The following is a 23,637-nucleotide window of genomic DNA, read 5'->3' on the forward strand; positions in this document are numbered from 1 at the left end:
AAACCAATCAGATTACGCGGGGGATAATCTCTTTTTAAACATTTAAGCAGTAGACAAAGTATGAGCTCTTTGAAGAGCAAAGTATTTAGCTTTTTTTCCCTCGGAGATATCGATAACTTCCTTGCATTAAACAAGAATTATATTCCTGCCCTAAATTCGCTTCCGAAAACTAAGTCATCAAATTGATCTATTTGTAGAAGCTTCTAACAAATATTGGAACTAAAGTAATCTGCGTACCTGATCATATCTCTTGATGGAAACGGCGCAATAGTTACGTGACATACCATTAATTCGAGCCACTTAATTCGCTGTCACGGTTAATTGGCTTAAAATATCATTAAGAAGTTTTGCTTGCATTCTCCCTGGAAAAGTTTTGACAATGTATATTAATCATGAAACCCGTAAATTGAATACATGAAAAGCAACTTAAGGCTATGATGATAATATCGCGATTATTAGATTTAAATATCAACAGTCATAAAGGGAGAAAGAATGACAAACGCCCATGTAAAATGGAATAAAACACAGATATGAAGAGCTTAAAAGCACTGCAAACCGTTTGTGCAACTGGAGAGCGAAGCAAATTCCCTTGCTAGACGTTGTATACCTTTAGTACCTCTCAAAAATAGGACAGGTTATTGCAACTACTACCCATCTACCTCCGTAATATAACATCCACTCAGAAAGTCATTTTGACAAGTTACTAAATAGATCTGGTGACCATTACGTTGATAGCAAGAGAGCCCCGAGATAAACCATACTTCAATTCATAATATATTACAAAACAAATCTGTCTGGCTACTAAAAATCAAGTTTATTGGATTTTCCTCCAGAACAGAGAGCGCTGGATGCTTTAACCTGTGGAACTGGGTCCTCCTGATTTCTGCTAGCTGTCTCTGACAACTCCGGGGGAAGGTGAAGTTTCTAAAGTTCACGGAAAATAAAAATATAGATATATATTAGTACGAAATTCCAGACAGTCAACCATCACTGCTTGCCGCTAATTCTTCTTTGAAAGTACAGGCGCGGATACAGGTTTTTGAGGGATGAGCATGGCAAAGTTCAGTACATAATGCATCACCTACTGGTTAGTCTCCTGTAGTTCTATTTTACAAAAAACAAAAACAAAAAAAACAACAACAACAAAACAAAAATGCTGTGATTTTTAAAAATAATTGCTGCAGTCTCTCATATCATTGTATGTATGCTGTATTGTTTAAAAATCTTTTCAGCTTATTAACTTATTTTCAGATTCTAGTAATATTAAGCATATACATGTACATATATTGCATATCAATCTAAATAAAATATCAGTGACTCCATCTTCATAGTTCTGAAAATCTCGCTTTCATTGAACTTAACAGAATATCTGCCCCTTCTACTCTTCTTCGAATTTGCCTAAAATCCGACAGATACCTTTCAAAAAGCGGTAACTAGATTTTATACTAGATCTACTTCACCCCATCAAAACCTGCATCCCCGCCTGGATTGGTGACTATCAATTGCAAATTTGTTAATTCTAATCAGTATACTTTCAAACATTATATAATACTGACTCCATTCATACTTTATTGAAAATATTGAAAACGACTTGAAATATCAATTTATTACGGATGAATTCAAAGTGGAGGCATGAAAAAGCTAAGAACTGTATGAATAAGAAATTTTCTACTCTCAGTTTTCAGACCTGCATGATCACTGATGTTGCTCAAGCGCATAACACATTGCTCAATGAAGAGTTCCGAAAAAGTGTACTTACATGATAAGCCAATCATTCATGTGCTTTTATGGAAGATTTACTGAATATCAAGAAAATATCTACATTCACTGTGTATCCTGCTTAATTTATACTGAAATTTATTGCTTGTCATCCAACTATGGAGGTTTGTTTCGATCTCCAGTTTTTTCATGTCGTCTGTCCGCGAGTGAATATACATGTAAATTCCATGCAATTTACGATCTACTTTGCGGCAGTATTGAAATTGTTGGAAAATACGCTTACTGGTGATTTTTTTTTTTTTTTATCTTTTATTTAAATAAGTATAATAAATAATACTTACCTTTATTACATTTATTTTACGCGTTTAGAATTTATCCCTCTTGGACTATTTCCCTTTACCATGTTCAAATATGAAAATTATTACCAAATATGGAGACACGTCAAAGATGAAAATTATTACCAAATATGGAAACACGTCAAAGTCAGGTGATATTCAGCAAATAACTTACAGGCCATTAATATCTATCTTTTACGTACATGTACTTGAATATCTATCTATCTATATGAACATAATGAAATGTCTTTCTGTGGATTGTTAAACGGAACATGAAGTTCGAAAGCGTTGCAGAAGAACTTTGCATATCCGTTTCTGCAATGTTTGCAACCTTTATTTATATGTGTAAGTCTGCATAATGATTTAAATACAAGTCTGTGTATTGATTTTTTGTGTGGAATTACCGGGTTATTCAGAATTTCAATGATCTTGATCCAAAGCATACTAACATTTCATTTCATTCCACCAGAAGCATCAAGCTAATAGTGTTTCAAAGAGTAGGTGCGTCACCTGTTATGACATCATTAATCAAGGTATGTATCAAATGGCTCTCACACAAGGAATACAAGTTATATCTTGCACTTACAAAGTTCTAGGTATGTGACAGACACAAAAATGTGTTTTTCAGTCAAAAATATAATATTTTTTCTCTAAACCTCCAACTTGTGTACAAAAAAAATGATAACTTTATATAAAGACTACTTTTGGTGGTTTCTGCATAACAAATACATGTATTGTTACATTTTCTGCTCTGACGAAGATCTCATGTTTACATACCTCTATTGTAAACTTTTTCCTCCTTAATTTAAATGCAAAATCGAGAGTATCTGGCATATGGCATAACAGGGAATTAAGACGTGGAAGCTGAACTATATTAAACAAACCTAAATAAAGACAAAAGAGGTTGCTATTAAATTTTGATCAATACATACAAATTCCATACTGCATACAAACCAATTCTATACTACATACAAACTCCTGTACTTGGTACAACTGAACACGTACACTAAAATTGTTACTGGCACTGGCTGCCTGATTGATTAGAAGGTTGTTTGTTTTTTTTTTTGCTCAACAGGTTGAGCTGGAAAATGAAGTTGGCTCAAATGTTGTCATTCCTTGTTCTTGAAATTTAAAAGCTTTACGAAAGTTAAAAAAATGACTTGTTTAGCTTTGGATAGTTATTTCATAAACGTAGCAATATAGTATTACCATTTTGCTTCTGTGTAAAAAATCGAGGGTTTTCTCAGCAGAATTTTGCATATCTAACACATGTCCATGAGTTCATCAGCACAGTGTAAAATGTAAAACAGCACAAACAATGGTATATAAATGTGAGTACAGTGTAATATATAAAACAGCACAAACAATGGTATATAAATGTGAGTACAGTGTAATATGTAAAACAGCACAAACAATGGTATATAAATGTGAGTACAGTGTATTATGTAAAACAGCACAAACAATGGTATATAAATGTGAGTACAGTGTAATATGTAAAACAGCACAAACAATGGTATATATATGTGAGTACGGTGTAATATGTAAAACAGCACAAACAATGGTATATAAATGTGAGTACGGTGTAATAGGTAAAACAGTACAAACAATGGTATATAAATGTGAATATGGTGTAATATGTAAAACAGCACAAACAATGGTATATAAATGTGAGTACGGTGTAATATGTAAAACAGCACAAACAATGGTATATAAATGTGAGTACAGTGTAATATGTAAAACAGCACAAACAATGGTATATAAATGTGAGTACAGTGTATTATGTAAAACAGCACAAACAATGGTATATAAATGTGAGTACGGTGTAATATGTAAAACAGCACAAACAATGGTATATAAATGTGAGTATAGTGGGGAACAATAATGCAGACCTATAATTATTGAAAAACTAACATTGTGCACATGCAGATATTTTATATTGTGGGGAACTTTTCATTGTAACATCATAATTAGAGTACTATGACTAAATGACAAACCTGTAAAATAATTCATTAATTCTATTAATGCAGAGTTAAAAGGCATAATAATGCATAACAAAGACTTAATCACGTGAAAGAAAGGACTAAAACGTGAATGAAAGGCATAATAACACAATACGAAGGCGTATTAATGTGAAAGAAAAGTGTATTAACGTGAATCAAAGGCATAATGACGTGAAAGAAAGATGTACTAACGCAAATTAAAGACGTCATAATGCAATACAAAGTTGTATTATTGCAATACAAAGGCATATTAACATGGATAAAGAAGGCATTATAATGTAAGAGGAAAGTGTAACATTGCAAACGAAAGTTATATAAACAGTGTATGCTAAACACATTGTAGTGTTTTATGCAGAATGTTCAATACAAACAATTAATAAAGTTATCTTTCAAGTTGGAAATAACACAGAAATTTTAGTGAGATTAGCTCATTCAGATGGAATTATCTTAAACATTTCTACATTGAAAAGGTAGTACCCCTACAGCCCTATACTGAGGGCAGAAAACGATAGTCCTAGAGGTCCCCTATCATGCCTGCATACTCCTTTTTGTGGACTCTTCAATGATTAATTGGTATTAGACTTCATTATGACCTCCATTTTGTAAAATGGGTACTCAATTACCTTTAAGGGCCTATATAACCCCTTTTAAGGATTCTATATGTTTGACTTAGCTCCATGTGGTACCTCTACAGCCCATACTGAGGTCAGAAAACGATAATCCTAGGGGGTTCCTTATCTTGCCTGCATTGTTTTGCATTATTACACCTTTTTACTTCGCATTATAATGCCCTATAATGAAAGGCGTAATAACACGTTTTGATTTGCGTTATTACGTCTTTTTTGCGTTATTGCATGTTTTCACTTTGTATTATAATGCCTTTCAAAGGTGTAATAAGGCCTTTTAATTTTCCTTCTTATGCCTTTTGAATCACATTATTACGCTAGTTTTAAAAGGTGTCTTAACTTCACATCATTATGCCTTTGATTCACGTTATTACACTTTTCTTTCAAATTAATACCCCTTGTTTGCATTATTATGCCTTTGATTCCCATTATTACACTTTTCTTTCACATTAATACCCCTTGTTTGCATTATTATGCCTTTCATCCGCGTTATTATGCCTTTCTTTCGTATCATAACACCTCTTTTAATATGCATTATTACCCCTTTTAGATCCGCATTATTATGCCTTTGCTTTGCATTGTTTTGCCTTCTTTTTGCAATGTAATGCCTTTGATTCACATTACTCCTTTATAAATGTTTTTTGTAAGTGATCCTAATCAGCTTTTGTAATTATACTCTCTCTCTCACACACACACATCTATATAAATCACATCTATACTGAGACACACATAAAAAGACACATCTATCTAAAACATAATGCCCATGGGCCACATTGCTCACCTGAGTCACCTTGGCCGTTTTGTAAAAATTTTCCCAATATATATTCACATGTAAATTTGATCTCCTACTGTGGCCCCAACCTACCCCAGGGGATCATGGTTTTAACAAACTTGAATCTGCACTATGTCAGGAAGCTTTCAAGTAAATTTCAGCTCTTCTGGCCCAGTGGTTCTTGAGAAGATTTTTTAGATGACCCTACCCTATTTTTGCATTTTTGTGATTATCTCCCCTTTGAAGGGGGGCATGGCCCTTCATATGAGCAAACTTGAAAGCCATTCACCCAATGATGCTTTTTGCCAAGTTTGGTTGAAATTGGCCCTGTTGTTCTGGAGAAAAAGTCAAAAATGTAAAAAGTTTACAGACAGATGGATGACAGAAAAGCTCACTTGGGCTTTCAGTGCAGGTGAGCTAAAAACCATCAGACCACATGAATAGTTGATATAAATATTTGTGTGCATGTGCAGATGTGCACTTCACCATGTTCTAATTATTAACTCATCTTCAAGGAAGTGACTATTATATATACATGTACTTTATCATTATACTTTTTATAAAATAAATACTTAGTGATATTAAAAAAGAAGAGGATAGGAAACAGTACACAAGCTTATGTAGGGTGTTTTCTTACACTAAGAGTCATAGAAACATTACACAATTCACAAGCTTATGTAGGGTGTTTTCTTACACTAAGAGTCATAGAACTTTACTTAATGTAATATAAGCCATTATCAAGTTATGACATACTTTCTTTTGCATCGTATGAATAAAAGGTTCTAGCTTAAAAACTGTGACAGAAGATAGGTAGACAAACCAAGAGCTACGGGTGTAAAATATTTCTCCAAATTTGTCCAAGTTCAACAACTTATAATGCTTTCAAACATCAAAGAAAATTAGGAAATTGTGGAGAATCAAAATCTTTGCAATATGCACATCTTCCAGTTGTATACAAAGGCCTTAGCTTTAGAACTGTGAAAGGAGTTAAATGGAAAAAATATCTTTGTAATATTTCCTCAAAACTAACTAAGTTCAACAACCTGTAATTTTCTCAAAAATTAAAGAAAATCAAAATCCTTCCCACATGCAAATCTTCAATAGCCATATAAACACTCAGTAAAACAAGAGGTACTGTGAGCAATGCTCACTAAGAATACCCTCCGCTTACCCCAATCTCCCAAAGGGTGTTGTTGATAGGTATAAATTACCACTTTCGTGAGTGTAAAAAAGAAAGGGCATGACAAAACCTTGGGTAGTCTCTTCTCTAGGGAGAAATGGATAAGAGATAAATTTGATAGGGAACATCTTCGTCCTATGGGTAGTCCAAATGTATGATATGGTGACTGTAGGTGGAAAGGATAACGTTTTAGAGCCCGGAAACCATTGCGTCTACAGACGGACAACCTGATTTCAGTACACCCCCCCCCCCTTCCACCCCAACTTTGTTGCGGGAGGTATAATAAGAAAGTCCTCACTTGAAAATTGTGGGAAGACTTATACAAACAAATTATTTCCCTCCCTATACCATTAAATTTCAAATAAACTCCTACATGAGAGGTAAAAATGGGTCAAAACTGTCACATGATCTAGAGTGACCCACAATGAGTTTCAGGAAATATATGTGAAAGAGAACTAAAAATAGAAACAGAAAACCCTGAACAAATGAACAGACACACATCCAGACATCGCTGTACCATAATACATCCATCTAAAGATCAGGGATGTGACTGAATTCCTCAGAAATCAGAGGAAAACTGGTCAAAAAGGGAGGAAAACACCTCACCCTACCTTGAAAAATATCATTTTCTGCCACTTTAGATGAAATCTCGAGTGTTTCATTTTTTCGAAAATTGAGCAAATCAGAAGATTTCCTCAGAAAAGAGGAATAATCACACCCCTGAAAGATGGATGTATAAAAACACATATATTCTTGCATATGCATACCATGATATTCTTTGAATGCAGGATTTTTCTCTTTGTCTGAACCAGCAAAACTTTCCAAATGTAAAACCGTGTCACACATTTTACGTAATCGACCAACAAAACCCGGAATCTGTTCATGAAAGTGAAAACACTGAATATGAAATACAATTAATAGTGGGTTAAAAAATATATGGCATCAGTCACATTTATTATGACAATTTAACTGACAAATTTTGTTAATCAAAGTCATAAAAGTTTAGTAGTTTGACCTGCACATCAAATGCCTTGGTGAATGGTTCATAAAATATTACATTACAAGGACAAGCTGTAGTAGAACAGTAATTCAATCTTTTTTTTAGGGGTTGGGGTTGGGGGTTGAAAGTCTAACTTTCAAGTCTAGGGTTGAAATATATAGGTGTTGCCTATGCAATGTGCACAGGAATACAAAGAAAGATCTAACTCAGGAATATGGGCAATTCCAAAGGTACATGCAGTGGTCTCATGACAAAGATAGTGGGCACACAGGCTATGATTTCAGATGTGTGAGAATGATTTATAGAAAGCAGGTGTCACAAAAAAGAATGAGTACAAATGTAGATGAAATACAATTTTAGTATCTACTATTATATTAAACTTCAAATGTTCTTAATTTGTATATATGTGTTCGTGCTCCTACTTTTGAATTGCTGAAAACAAAGAATGTACCCTACCATATACTCTAGGATTCCATCATATTTTTTTTATTAAACTTTAGATGGCTTGTCTTCGAAATAATTCGTCAATGCAGTACATATTGTTAGAAATATGATGTAAAGGATAGACAACAAGTTGACATTTAAAGTAACAGCAAATTCAGATTTTAAACTACATCATATAAACTAAATAACCTTTAATTTGAATTTGTATGTACCTCAAATAAATGTGTTGGCATGGTAACTATACACACAGCAAACGCTGACCTCATTAAGACTCTGAGAGCCAATAGAAACCTAGGTAGTGAATAATCAATATCTTCTCTGTTGATGGCAAGACCCCCACATTCATCCCACTGAGGGGACCCAAGGGAGTGAACACCTATAATAGAACAAAACAATAATACCTGTACATGTATTCAACAAATTCTTCTTAATATGATATTCCAATTTCATGGCTGAGTGAAATTAAATTAACTGTCACATCCCTATTGATGATATATTAATTGTCAAAGGAGTTCCATAAACTGATTACACCATTCTCTAAAACGGATTAAAGTTATATAACAAAACTTTATGTTTTATGTGGATTACAGTGATTGCAGCACAAGATTCTGGATCGATCCCAGTATAACAAAGATGTTCACAAGGAGTACAGATAAAACATCCAGATCTTATCAAACAATTGAGGTCAGGCCAATTAAAATTAATTGATAGATTGTCATCTCCCCGCCCGCCCCTCAAAAAAGGGCCTACTCCGATTTTTTTATTTTTGCAAAAATTATTATTTCAAACAAATTGCTTCCCAGTGACATGAGTGAATGATTAAAGTCACAGAATGTTGGTTTTATATCTTCTACCAAGGCTTTTTCGAATGCTAACTTGATTAACACTTTGTGTGATGCCTTTGGTCATTAATTTTTTTTCTCTCAGGAAATAAAAATTAAAAAATAAATCCTCCCACCCGCACCATATTTTTGGTGACCCTGGATGATAATCTACTGATTAAGTTGAATTGGCCTAAGGGTAATGTAACTGATTACAGAATCTATATAAATAATGATAACACAACTTATTTTTCACTGCAAGCAAGTCTTTCAAAGTATTAATGCTAATAACACACTTAAGAGTACATGTACATAAAGCATTGCTCTGATATAATAAATTTACATTATCATGGTCTATTTTAAAATATTCTTTCACCAAAATCATCAGAGTCATTCTCAAAGAGAGAAAATGGCACGTGTCCACTAACTTTTTGGACAGCCTTTGTATTTTCATATTTAGTGCAGTTTCTATATTCATATATAGCCTTTATCATATCGACCAATCAGAAACAATATAACTTTCCCTTTTTCAGAGAAAAACAGCAGAAGACAAAGTTTTTAGTCAAATTTCAGTAAATACATGTAGAATGCCTTTGTCATGAATTGATCAGGATGCAAGTTGAGTCAAGATAGTAATATATATGCTACAGGTAAGACTAAAAATATTGGTCTTGAAAGAATTTGCGGCAAAAAGCAAAGATGTGAAACAAAATAGCTGACATTGTGGCAAACCTTGTTGATATATAGTTTAGGTAAAAGATTTTTAATATATATGATTTTTTTGGTCATGTTAAGTGCTTGTGGGCTTACCAATTCTCAATATATTCCTTTTGTCTGTCTGCTCAGTTGTACTGAAGTGCCCATGGTCAATCTCCTCTTTGATTCTTTTCAATAAATATTTGTATTTGGGGTTAAGATCTTGACATTCTGTACAGCCTCTACAAATTAAATACAAGTAATATAGTTCTACAATATTTCATAAGTAAGGTATAAATCAGCTGAAATCCCAAAGGAGGCAACTTGCAGTTTACAGACAATAAACCTAATTTGAATTTATGAGCTTTGAACAGAAGCCTGTACATATACTAACAAGAGTACCGCAAACGGTACAACATACGTCTGTCGTCGGACAGTGAAATTCAACCTGGAAGCATATTATGCATTCTGAATTGATACCACATACATTCTGAATAGAAAAGCTTTAAAGTACAGTGTAGGTCATGGTGCACCAATCCATCGGACATGTGAACTGATTAAGTATTTCTCCGAGAGGGAGGTTGTGACAAAATGTCAATACAATATCTGTATCTATGACGAGAAAAAGTCCAGGAAACTATCTCATTGATTTACTTTTAGCCCTAAAGTACGTCATGGTGACCAATTAAGTTGAAATGTGAACTGATTATGTATTTCTCTAAGAGTGAGGTTGTGACAAAATTTCAGAGCAATGCCTGTGGCCATATCAAAAAACAATCTGGAAAACTGTTTGACCTACTTCTACCCCTAAAGTAGGTCATAGTGCACCAATCCAGCTGAAATGCTAACTGCACTTATATTCCTCCAAAAGAAAGCCTGTGACCAAATTTCAGCACAATATTTGTATCTGTAGTGAAAAAAAAGCCTGCAAAACTATGGCCTATTTTTTGCCCAAGAGTAGGTCAAGGACGGACCAATCCAGCTGAAATGCAAACTGAACTTGTATTCCTCCAAGAGGAAGCCTATAACTAAATTTCAGGACAATATCTGCATCCATAAAGAACAAGAGGCCCATGGGCCACATTGCTCACCTGAGTCACCTTGGACCATATTTAAAGTCCCATGGGGATCTGGGTTAGAATAGGTGCTCAGTACCCCTTGCTTGTTGTAAGAGGTGACTAAATGGGGTGGTCCTTCGGATGAGACCACAAAAAATGAGGTCTCGTGTCACAGAAGGTGTGGCATGATAAAGATTCCTCCCTGCTCAAAGTGCCGAGCATAGGCCTAAATTTTGCAGTCCTTCACCAGCAATGGTGACGTCTCCATATGAGTGAAATATTCTCAAGAGGGACGTTAAACAATATACATGTACAATCAATCAACCATATCTAAAGATTTTCCCTATATATTCACATGTAAAACTTTTATCACTATTGTGGCCCCAACCTACTGCCAGGGGCTATGAATTTTACAAACTTGAATCTGCATTATGTCAGAAAGCTTTTATGCACATGTAAACTTTTGCTAAATGTTTCTTGAGGAGAAGATTTTTAAAGATTTTCTCTATATATTTATATGTAAAACATTGATCCCCTGTTGAGGGCCCCATCATACCCCTGGGGACCATGATTTGAACAAACTTGAATCTGCACTATGTCAGGAAGCTTTTATGTAAATGTTAGCTCCTCTGGCCCAGTGGTTCTTAAAAAGATTTTTAAATGACCCTACCCTAATTTTGCATTTTTGTGATTATCTCCCCTTTGAAGGTGGCATGGCCCTTCATTTGAACAAATTTGAAAGCCCTTCACCCAAGGATGCTTTTGGATCTAGAAAAGAAGATGAAAATGTGAAAAGTTTACAACAATGTTGATGATGCCGACGCTGACAGACAACAGACAAATTTTGATCAGAAAAGCTCACTTGAGCCTTTGGCTCAGGTGAGCTAACAAATAAGGGTAGACAGTGTGTTTTACTAGTGGATTGGAGGAATTCATTATTCACAACTCCCCTGAAAATAATGCATGATAACATACCAGTACTGAAAATAATTTTATGTATTCATTTTTTGTTTTACGAGAAATACCAATACCACTTCTCCAAATTATTATGTGTAATGTACTTAACAGAAATTAAATCTTACTTTTCTAGATCTTCTGACCCAATCAGGGCTGGATTTATTCTGGAGATTAGCTGAGGTTCCATGACTTTGGTTAGGTCGTAGTAATGACCAAATTTTGTACTGCTGTGAGCTGTCTAAAACAAAGGAGAAGAATACTGACTAACTGATATTCATCGAAGTTTTTTAAAACACAGATTTATACAACAAACATGCTAAACAAATTACAACTCAATGAATGTATAGATTTTATAAAATTTCCTGTGGTTGGATACCAAAACATAGAAAAAAATAACTGGATTTATTATACGATTCAGAGCTTTCCAAAACAGCATGGGGAAAAAAGATAGATTGTTACATTCAGCTCTATAACATTTTATTTTTCCAACAACAGACCATAACAAATCAAAAATTTATATTGATACAATAGGGGATTTTTAAGTTCTTCCATGTCTGTGTTTATTCCATATTTAGTCACTATTGTGTCATACTTTTTCAGGCATTGTCATTTCCGGTTTATCATTGTTAACGTAAATAAAAGTGTATCGCCTATTTATAAAATGGATGTTGATTCCAGGCAAGTACAGAATTAAATTTTTGTTCTAGAGGATTGTTTCTTGTTCCTTTTATTGTAAAAGTAAACTACGAAGGTTATGTAAGCTTGGTATCAATTTAGAGGTCCTTTCTAAAAAAAAAATGTTGGTGTAGATACATTATTAAAAACTTTGATCACTGATTAGTAAAGGAAAATGAATTGAATTGTTGGAAATCATCAATAACAATCTAGTCAAAAAATGTAAAAGACATACCAGCTATTAAAAGTTATGACACAATGATTTATCTTTACAAATATTGCCACTGGAATGAGCAGAGACTTCATCATTACAAAACAGATAATGGATATACTTCCAAGGCATACACGGTAGAATCAGGGGGGAGGGGGGGGGGAATGGTGTCTTTTATTAACAACCATCATTTTCTATTATCTACAAATGCAAATAAAGATATATTTGGTGACCTCCCACCCACCCCTCACCCCCAGACTTTTTATGGCAGAAGTGAATGGTATGAATGCGAGGTCAAAGTTATGAAGAAATTGAGGTTTGGAAAAAAAAATTCTTTGAGGTAATATATATGATACACTACTACAACCCCCACCCCTGAATTAAGTATGTAAATGAAAATATTATTTGAGGTACAATGAGTCGTACATCACTACTTAACCCTCCCCCATCCCAGTGTCCAGGACTTGAACACTTCTGAATCTACAATCGAAAGATTTTTCATGTTTTGATTTTTCTGGTCAAGCAGTCCTTGAAAAGAATTTTAAAGATGCCACCATATTTTCACTCTTTATAGTAATAATCTCCCCTTTTAAAAGGATAAGACCCTTCATTTACACAATTTTAAAATCCTCTTTACCTAAGGATGCTTTATGGCAAGTTTGTTTGAAATGACCTGGTTGTTATAGAGAAGTTAAAAATGTGTAAAGTTTACAGATGGACAATGAACAAAAGGTGATCAAGAAAGCTCTGCCTTATAGCTCAGCTGAAGATATTAATGCTTAAAAGTAGTTTAAATTTGATCACCTGACTGGCTGATAGATGCTGGTATCGCCAAGCTATTTTCAGTTTTTCTGATTGTTCAGGCAGACTGCTATGTGTCACATCACCAGGGTCATCCATTATTGGAGCAGGGAGTTCCTGAAATATTACACACCTTGTTCATAACATACCTACACTCTACTGACCCACCCACAAATGGTCCTGTTGCTATACCCCCCCCCCCCCTGCAATGAATTGTGAGGGGATAATGACATACAACATTTTACAATTAAAATATAGAATCATGGAAAATCTTGAATATATGACAAAAATTCAAAGGTTGCTTAAAATGGCATGAGTACTAGGTATTACATTTCACTAATAATTAACATTTGAGAAGAATTTTTCACAATAGTTATACATATACAGTCATGAAATTTGTGGTCTTTTAAACTACCTACAATTCAGAGAGAGAGAGAGAGAGAGAGAAAGAGAGAGTTCCAAAAAGACAAATATCTCCATCCCCTATATGTATATGACATTTGCAATGAATAAGTTTAGATTGTATTTTTACCCTGATAACGTAGAGATAAAAACAAACCAAAATATTCTCCTTCATTGGAGCTCTAAATTATGTCAGATGATGCATTCAGACCTTGAGTTGAATGAAGAATATGGAGATAAAACTTTGTTAGAATTCCATTTCTACTAACAAAGTCTAATTCACTTAAGCAGAAATTAATTAGATCTAACAAATAGTTAACTTGACATTAACTCTTACATTTTAAAATACAATATTAACTGAAAATTAACTTCAATTACAATTTGTGCAATTGCATCAAAGCTAGAATCACATCACTTCTCTTTGCCTATGAACATTCATATAATTTTATTTAAGAAATGAAAGAAAAAGTGAGCAAGCTCACATACCCCACGCTCCAGCATTGCTTAACAATCCTCACATAATGAATGGTAATGTTATGCATTACTGATGGGCAATCAGACAAAAATCATAGCAAAATATCATTCATACATGTAACTGGATAAGCATAATTGATTAAAAATTGATGATACATGTAATAGGATTTTTAAAGGGATTATTTCATTGTACATGTATTCCTTCCAGTGTTTAATTGGTACATGTAAACAAGTCAGAACTCACAATATACTCAGCAAAAATACAACACAATCATTTATTATAGATGTACAAAAAGTATGTACATCAAGTATGAAAAATTCAGTAAAAGTATCATTTTTAAGTTCAAAAGTCATCCACGACCTCAATTTTAGTAATCTTTTATATGCTTACCTCTACATCTTAATGTTTATTTTAATGGCAGCATGTTGGGAGTATGGAACAAACAAAAGAATAAGAATTTTCTGAGAATATGCACATTTATACATAGTGTGTCCTTATCAACTACAAAGTTTCATGAAATTCTGTTGAGCGGTATCAGAGGAGTTGTGCTGACAAGAAAAGGACACTGACTGACTGATAGATGGGTCAAAAACACCCTTTACAACTCGTTGTGTGGGGTATAGTAATAAGAGTTGTCAGAAGACAACATAGCTTGCTGGGAAGCATGACTCTACTTAACCTATAGTTCAAAAGGTTAAAGTTTTTGAAAAATAGGTCAAAGTCAAAGCCTACTATGTCAAAAGTTTTGGTACCATATCAAAGGCCTGGTCATGAGGCATCTAAATGTGAAATATCAAATTCATACCCCCTTCGTTCTGGTAACAAAAGAAATGTCTTCTAATGAGGCATCTATATTTGAAACATCAAAGCCCTATCACTCTTGGTTCAAAAGATATGACCAAGGTTAAAGTTTTTGAACAGTAGGCTAAAGTACAAGGCAAAGGTCATTAGGTCAAATGTCTTCTACCAAAATAAAGGTTTTTCATGAGGCATCTATATGTAGAATATCAAAGCCCTATTCCTATTACTTCAATATAGCCCAGGTTAAAGTTTTAAGATGTAGATCAAAGTTCAAGGTCACAAATCTTGGTACAACAAAGGTCTTTTCATGAGGAATCAATATGTGAAATATCAAAACCTTATCCCCCTTGGTTCAAAAGATATAGCCCAGGTTAAAGTTTTTAAAAAGTAGGTCAAAGTCCACAGTAAAAGTCACTAGGTCAAAAGTCTTGGTACAAAATGTACCAAAGTAAAGGTCTCTTCATGAAGCATCTATATGTGAAACATCAAAACAATGTTCTCCTTGGTTTAAAAGATATAGCCAAGGTAAAAGTTTTTGAATAGTGGGTCACAGTCCAAGGTCAAACGTCTTGCATTGGTACAAAAATAAAGGTCTCTTTATGAGACATCTATATGTGAAATATCAAAACCCTACCCCTCCCCTGGTTCAAAAGATATAGACCATGTTAAAGTTTTTATAAAGTAGGTAAAAGTCCCAAGGTCACTAGATCAAAAATCTTGAGACCACAAGAAAGGTCTCTTCATGAGGAATCAATGATTATGTGAAACATCAAAACCCTATCCCCCTTGCATCAAAAGATATAGCCCAGGTTAAAGTTTTTTCCTTAAAGTGTAAAGCTGACGCTGACACCAGGGTCATGACAATAGCTCTCCGGACAGTCGTCCCGGCATGCTAAAAAATCAAGGGATAATTTCATGTACTTTTTAGTTGTCTTTCATCTATACATTTTGGAACAATCATCTGCTATCGAAGAAGATGGCAGGATTTTTACCAGTGCATCTGGTCTTCTTCCGGCATTGCTAAATGTGATGATGGAAATCAACAGTTAATGACAAACACGGCGTTTTTCTCAATGATATAATTTTTCGTGAAATTTCTACAAGGAATACTGGGGTACACTGTATATTACCATGTCTGTTTTAGAGTTGGCATAATTTGATATTTCTTGGTTGTTGCAAGTAAGAATATAAATTCAGTTCTAATGTATAAATGGGAGCTACCATAGTAAAGAAGAAGAGAAAAATGTGGTACAATTGGGTATTGAACCTGGGACCCTTACATTACAAGTTTGGTGATCTAAACACTGAGCTACCTTTGCCGATATAAAAGATTTGGTAATATTACTACAAAATAAAATTTAAATCTATTTCGGAATCATACAAGAACTCTTCATATTGAGATGAAAAAATAAATTTAGAGAAAATGTCAGAAACATCGTATATGCCCTGAAGTATCGTTTATATTAGAATATCAAATCAAAGCCCCACTGCTTACGACATTGAACATCAGATTCTATGATTTTATATGAACAGAACAAAAACGGCGCAATAACAATTTAATACATGTAACAGGAGATGAGTCAACTGGGTAAAATCATTGATAGTCAGATGAACTAAATGTTTCTTTTCTTGATGCTAACCTTCATGATTTGTGCAGGGTCCTGGTCAGCACTTGTCAGTAACAGAGAATGTCCCGTCATTGCTGCTTCAGCAGAAAAGTACTTCAACAGCAAGCGTGCATAACTGCCATATACATCTTCCTCTATTGCAAATAAAATAGAAAAAAACCAAAGATCTTAAAACATTTTCCCTCATATACAATACCTCTGTTTGTCTGTGTTGGTTCTTTCAATTTCACAATAACCAGCATTTCATATGGCACATAATTGTTTGACAATAAATTTACATGGCATTTCAAGTTTTCAACAATGAAGTGTGATTTAGTTTTCATTATTGGGGGTAAGGGAGATACCATCTTTGTTGGAAAATTCAATGAAATGCTTGTCCTGCAATGCTGGTAAGCATCCTCAATAAGGACAAGAAAACCACACTCCACTGTTTATATTTACATTAACAAAAGATAACCTATATGTACATGTATGGTAACTATACATATAATTACACATTCAGTACAATACATACTTATATATTTACATTTCAATGTTTTTGCCTTTGATATCTCTACTAAATGTTATGATAGCCATTTCCTCTTCAATGCTATATGGTGCATTTGTGATATTGTATGTAATATGAATCTAGATAAATATATTACGTCTAGGATCAGACTATCTTAACGACTGAAAATTCCAACAGAAATGAAACTAGAATGTAAATGTAAACAAGATGTGATAGTCAAACACTGATGCCCCCATATAACAGCAAAGTAATTATTATACCCAAACAGTGATCTTTTAGGCCCATTTTGGGTCCGAATTTCGGCCCTTTCCCCACCTAAGAATTGCCAATTTTTTCCCAATTTAGCTTGCATTTTTCCCAATAATAAAATTATGAAAGGAAAACGTATTTGAAAAAAATAAACATTCGATGTGAATTATATGCATAAGACTTAACAAAGAGTTATGGTAATGATGACTTGGATAGAATAGTTGAAAATTTTAGAAGTTAAAGAAAATTAAATGTGTAAAATAAAGATAATGTTTGATATGATTTTAAAACTCATTTACGATAAAATTGATTTTTCCCAATTTGACTGAAATGTCGACAATTTTTCCCAATTCGAAAGCCACAGGACCCTTGTAAAAATTGTAGAAAAATCACTGCCAAAGAAAGGTCTTGTTACAAGGAATACACATATAAAATTTATATCAATCTTCCATTATCACCTGCATATGGTGTTTATGTGTCTCTCAACCAGAGCTTGTTCTGCGTATGATCATTGTTTAAATTGAGGCAGGCTACTGACAAACAAGTTGATGTTAAAGGGGTTTCAACAGTCTCATTTAAAATCAGCATTTCGAAAATAAATTCTATGGTCATTATAGCAATCTAGTAGTTTGACAATACAACCTGTCATTGGGTCAAATGCTGTCTGATGTGTTTCATACCAATTTTTTGCCATTCTTTACACACTGATTTTGACTGCGAATTACTCCATTTACCTGATCAAGATATGGGGCTCACGGTGGGTGCGACAGGTCAGCAGGGGATGTTTACTCCTCCTTCGCACCTGATCCCACCTCTGATACGTTCAGGGGTCCGTGTTTGCCCAACTTTTGTATTCCTTATAGGAGTTATGATATTAATCACTGTTCATTACCTTCACCTTTTCATCACTAATCATTCAAAAGTTATGGCCTTGGTTAAAGTTTGTCAAAAGTAGATTAAACTCTCAGGTCAAGGTCATAAGGTAAAAAATTTAGGTATTAAAAGAAAGGTCTTGTCAGAAGAGATGCAAATGAGAAACATGAAAGCCTTATTACTAACAATTCAAAAGTTATGACCAAGGTTAAAGATTTTCAAAAGTAGGTTAAACTCTAATGTCAAGGTAATGAGGTAAAAGAATTTGTTACCAAAAGAAAGGTCTTGTCAAAAGGAACTAGAACTGGGGGATGGGGTTATAATAAACATGTGAAATATGAAAGCCTGCAGAAAGATAAACAGATAGACCAAACACTATATGCCCCTGAATTCCCACTTTTGAAAATACATGAGGGTATGAACTGCAATGATTCATGCTGGCTAACATGCTTCATGAGATATGCTAGCATGAATTGTCACAGTTCATGCCTTCATGAATTTTCAAAAATGAAATTTATTTCTTTTAAAAACATACATAGTTAAAGAGCACTACAAAGCAGAATATATGTATCTCCTCAAAAGAAGAGCATAACATTAATACACATGTAAATGCAAATAAACCCGGGTCACTTTATATCAGTGAAATGACTGTAATCACTCACTCACACATACACCATTAGATGTTACTACACCTCTACAATTACTCTGTGAGAGAATAATTACTTATGCACAGGACTAACCAAAAACCAAATAAGCTTGCTGATCTTGCAACTTTCTTGATAACCGCCAGACAATGTAAAATAGAATACTGCTCTCAATCAATGTTTTATGCTCACTTGCATATTTAGGTTGGATATATCGTCGACTGCCCTATTTCGGTGACTGACCAGAATCGGTGAGCTTTTGTTTACGTGTGCGCGTTGTTGTTTCCAGGTGTTTGATTACATCATCAATTTCATCGTAGTGTTTGCAAACATACACAAAACACATCTTCAACTTTTTCCCCGAAAATGAACTACTAGGAGAGTATGCAAAAAATCAACATGAGCACCCCCAAAATAAGCCCATTTACTTATTACTTTTTCAAGCAAACTTTCAAATTAATATAAAGTATACCTAAAGTCTATAAATCTACACTTCTATTTTATTTCATTAATTGACGTTTAGTTGAACATTCCTCCTGTATATACGTTTTTACAGTTACAGTAACAAACTTTTGGCAAACCTACACTAACAATGGTCACCAAAATAGGTGACGTCACCGTTTTAGGAGCACAAAGTGACATGTTTTTTGTTACGACAATATATTCAATTAACGTACCAATGGATTTGGAATTTTTGGATGAAAGTAAAGGAATTTAATTACTTTAAAGGTAGATGTATTTTTTATTTATTTAATCCAAGTGATTAATGAGAAAATCGCGGTTTATCACTAAGGTCACCGAAACTGGTCAGTCGACGGTAATAATAAGACATGGTTGGAACATCTTTAATGGCCAAAGGTTTCTTATTGACTATTATAGAGACTAAGCTCAGTGTATCTGAACCCCTTGGTTAGCATGATCTAGGATGTGGTTAGAAATGTTCAAATACACAATATTACATACCAACTAAACATACTGTCCCAACAGCTAGACCTCCACCTGAAAAATGATTGAATCTGCTACATCTTTATCTTAATAAATTCATATCAAAATGATATTCAGAGTACCTGTTGTAAAATGTTTAATCTGCTATTCTCATAACTGCAGATGTGTAGCTCTCCTGGAAAATATTGGGACAGACCAGAGAGCTACAAATCTATACCCCTTATAAAATCTTTTGATTTAAGGTGCAGTAAAGAATGTGCATGGTTGAGGCCTTATATTGTTGTATTCTTGCATCTCCGTTTGGTATTTAAAAACATTCCTAGCATATTTTCCCCCTACACTTGTGTTCAAAAATACCTTCAAACATTCATGAAAGTCCTAGATGCAAACCAAAAACTCACAGCTTTACAAGATTTCATGTGCTGACATAACCATGTTAGGTAGCCAGTGAAACTGACCTGCTTCATTTCCATACTTATACTCTAATGGAAACAGTAATATCTATGTGAACAAAGATCCCAACAAATATTTTCAGTTAAAATTTGTTTTGGATGAAATCATCCCAGTTCTTTTAAAAAATAACTGTTTAAATAGGTTTGAATTTTGAATTAAATCCATGGCTTTCATCAAGTCAAGTCCCTATCCCACCACTCTGTATTTACCCTTCGCTATTAGTGGTAGGGGTGGGGACCAGAATAAGCTTTCATAACTCTCAATACTGAAGAACTTCTTTTACATCTACAGAAATTTACATTTTTCGAATTTTTTGTGTTTATGACATACCTCATATTGGACTGGCTATCAAAGATGGCTACATCATGAACAAATGAAATAATTTGAAGCACTCTGCTGTGAATTTTCAGGTTGTATGGGGCTTTAATGAATGTTTGAAGGTATGTTTGGATACAAGTATAGTGGGAAAATATGCTAGAAATCTTTTATATTAAAGTTTTTAGACGGCGATGCAAGAATGAAATGATATGGAAGGCCTCAACCATGCACATTTTCTCTGTGCTGTGAACAAAGGTTTTTATAAGGGGTGGATCTGTAGCTCTCTCGTCTATCCCAACAATTTCCGAGAGAGCTACAGATCTGCAGCTCCTATTCTCAAGGAACCTATTTTAGTAGCAATAACAAACTTAACATTTACACAATATTTCAGTAACATAGCATCATGCCTGTTTTTCCTTTATCATCAAATATCCACTGGAGTTACTGACCTTTTGAATATTTCATCCACACAAAAATATATACCCTATACATTTCATTGAGTATTTCTGAAAATCATGTAATTATACTAAATAGGAGCCACATGTGTACACACGTTTATTTGGCCTAAACATGCTAAGAATTAATAAGAAATGTTTGTAAAATATATATGCTCCTTCCCCAAAATCAAAGTATAGAGAACAACTCACACAAGAATCAAATATGCATCATAAAAAAGAAAATCAAACTTATTAATGCATTACATACAAATGATTCAGTTTCTTTTAACAGTTTAACAGGTTGAGAACACTTCCCCTATAGTGAGATATTCTCACAAAAATGTGATTATTCCTCTTTAACGAGAAAGTAAACATTATCATAAACAGGTATTTTGGTGTCTTTATTGAAAATAATGGCAAATTCTATGCAATGGTGAATAAGTGTGACACACATTCAGCATGATGCGATTTGTCTCTATAAAATTGACAACACAGTCAAGACATTTCATATCAATGTTGCTGCATAAGAGGGAAGGATTCTGAATATGGAACTTTCAGGATGTACCGGAACGACCGATTATATTTGACGTTTATACATCATGCTCACGTGATAATAAACAATTGTAGGGCAAAGTTGACATAGGTACAAATGGTGTTTCGCTAGCAGACTTATTATACAGAGCTAGGTGTAGTCCTACCATGACGATCCAAGTCAGTATTGGTGCTTAGTACCGGGGTGTAAATTAGGTGGAAGGGAAAAGGTGCATTTAGACCCGTATCACTGGATGCAAAACATTAGTTTTACTGATATCCTCAAGATACTCCCTAGATTTATTTCCCTTGCCAACTTATGTAATTTATAGGGCTGTGCGGTGCACCGCGATTCATACCATTCGATTCGATGCACCGATTACAAATTCCGGATTTTGGTTTGGTTCGGTTTAGATTTTACATACACCAAAACAACAAATATGGTGTCCAAGTGATGTGCAGAACATGTGGTGTTTTATGCAACAGAGATTTAAATCACTACTGTGTTGAGAGTTAGCATTTTCACCACTCAGATACCAACAGAATATGGTCCGTAAGATCATTGCAGTTTATCTTTACATGGCATATAGCATTTCTGTCAGTGGTGGAGTGAAATCAACAATGTAGGTAATGACACAGATTTGACAGTTAATATGAGAGAAGTAAATCAATAAAGGAAAGATTTTAAAAGACTCTCAATTGATAGAATTGTTGAATTTTTACATATCAATGAAAACAATATCATATACAATTTAGATTCACTATAGATTTGTTTAATAATCCAAAACTTATGCAGTACATTAATATAACAAATTTTAATAGACTGTCAATGTTTTCTTTTTTCTATCGAAGTTATAAAATGTCATTATAAATAGATATGATGTTTACAAATGACGACATACAGTTATATAACTTGAATAAAATAAAATCAAATATGCTACTCATTAAAATTGTTAATTTTTGTGCTGTCAGTAGATAAATTGGACCTAACATGAACCGAATCGAAAATAACCGAACCGTGCTGTTCTGAATCGAAACCGAACCGAATCGAGCTAACCCTGAATCGTCCCAGCCCTAGTAATTTAATCAAATGCATTTTCCTATAAAATGGTTGTAGTGATTCCTTTCTTTCAAAGATAACATTTAAATGCAGAAATTTGATAGCAATTGAAGTATTCCATGCTTGTTTACTTAGTTGTTATTGTAATCCTGAAGTGACATGCCCTACAAATTACGTTCAAAACACGATAAAAGTCAGAATGGATCCGTATCTCGAAAGTCCCGTATTCCAATGCACTGAGTGTTTTTTGTTTTGATTAATGTATATTTGCAGAAGTATCACACATTTGAGCACTTTTTCTTCTTTTCACGTGAAACACGAAGAGATGTACTCCACGAGTGTTTTTCTCGATTGTACGGGATATATTTACTCTCGCTATAGAGGGATAATCGCGTTTTAGCGAGAATATCTCGCTATAGGGCAAGTGTTCTCAACCTGTTTAAAACAGATCTGACAGATAGATTGCAACATTGAACTTGAATTCTCACAAACTTTCACTAACGTTATGGTTACCTATAATATTATCGAGGGAAGGTACACCTGATGATATAAGTAACTGGTTGTTAAATAATGATGGTTTTGTTCCAACTATTTGATTTGGTTTAACTCGTGCTTTTCTTTGAAAACTTGTGGCGGCCATGCTTGTTCAAAATGTAAACATCCGGTAGAGCAAGACAGAACTAATCGATACCCCAAAATAACAAATTGAATTACACAAATATTCTCAGGCTATTTCAAGGTCAAAAATCCTAAGTATAGATCTACTAAATACATATGTTATTTAATTTTGTTATATACATGACACAATATTGATACTAGTATGTATGTGTGCCCTAAAAATGTTTGGGGAGATCCAAATATTTATCGCTTATATTTATGCTCTTTATTGTTAGGAGGTAAAAAAGTAATTGAAAGTAAATAAATCGTTCTCAGTTGATGTAAACAACCCCGATTTTTTTGTAATTGTAATTCATCATATTTTTTTCACAGTAAGTTTGATACAAAAAATGTCACATTG

The 23,637-nt window shown here is 33.9% G+C and overlaps 1 protein-coding gene across 6 annotated transcripts; it reads right to left on the bottom strand.

Moving 5' to 3' along the window:
• Positions 1 to 793: 793 nt before the first annotated feature.
• On the bottom strand, positions 794 to 23,291 carry LOC125645635 (elongator complex protein 4-like). 6 transcript variants are annotated; one of them, XM_048871269.2, is made up of 10 exons: positions 23,133 to 23,290; positions 19,839 to 19,874; positions 16,614 to 16,735; positions 13,299 to 13,412; positions 11,734 to 11,846; positions 9,708 to 9,835; positions 8,289 to 8,452; positions 7,400 to 7,508; positions 2,832 to 2,938; positions 794 to 924 (listed from the first exon to the last, which is right to left on the bottom strand). In XM_048871269.2, exons 1-10 carry the CDS (start codon positions 23,257 to 23,259, stop codon positions 802 to 804), a joined length of 1,143 nt encoding a protein of 380 aa, XP_048727226.2. In that variant the 5' UTR covers positions 23,260 to 23,290; the 3' UTR covers positions 794 to 801. The 6 variants fall into 6 exon arrangements, with proteins under 6 accessions (XP_048727226.2, XP_048727229.2, XP_048727227.2 ...); XM_048871272.2 differs by lacking the exon at positions 2,832 to 2,938 and having other exon boundaries at positions 23,133 to 23,291; XM_048871270.2 differs by lacking the exon at positions 19,839 to 19,874 and having other exon boundaries at positions 23,133 to 23,287.
• Positions 23,292 to 23,637: the final 346 nt, after the last annotated feature.

Source organism: Ostrea edulis, chromosome 6, assembly GCF_947568905.1.
Source record: "Ostrea edulis chromosome 6, xbOstEdul1.1, whole genome shotgun sequence".
Classification (NCBI taxonomy): Eukaryota; Metazoa; Mollusca; class Bivalvia; order Ostreida; family Ostreidae; genus Ostrea; species Ostrea edulis.

Coding starts and splice junctions, on each gene's coding strand:
- LOC125645635 (XM_056140321.1), bottom strand. CDS start 23,259: ATGGCCGCCACAAGTTTTCAAAGAAAAGCACGAGTTAAACCAAATCAA. Junction 16,736..19,838: donor TGGGACAGTATGTTTAGTTG/GTATGTAATATT, acceptor TATTTGCAATAG/AGGAAGATGTATATGGCAGT. Junction 11,847..13,298: donor AGCATCTATCAGCCAGTCAG/GTGATCAAATTT, acceptor CCTTTGTTTTAG/ACAGCTCACAGCAGTACAAA.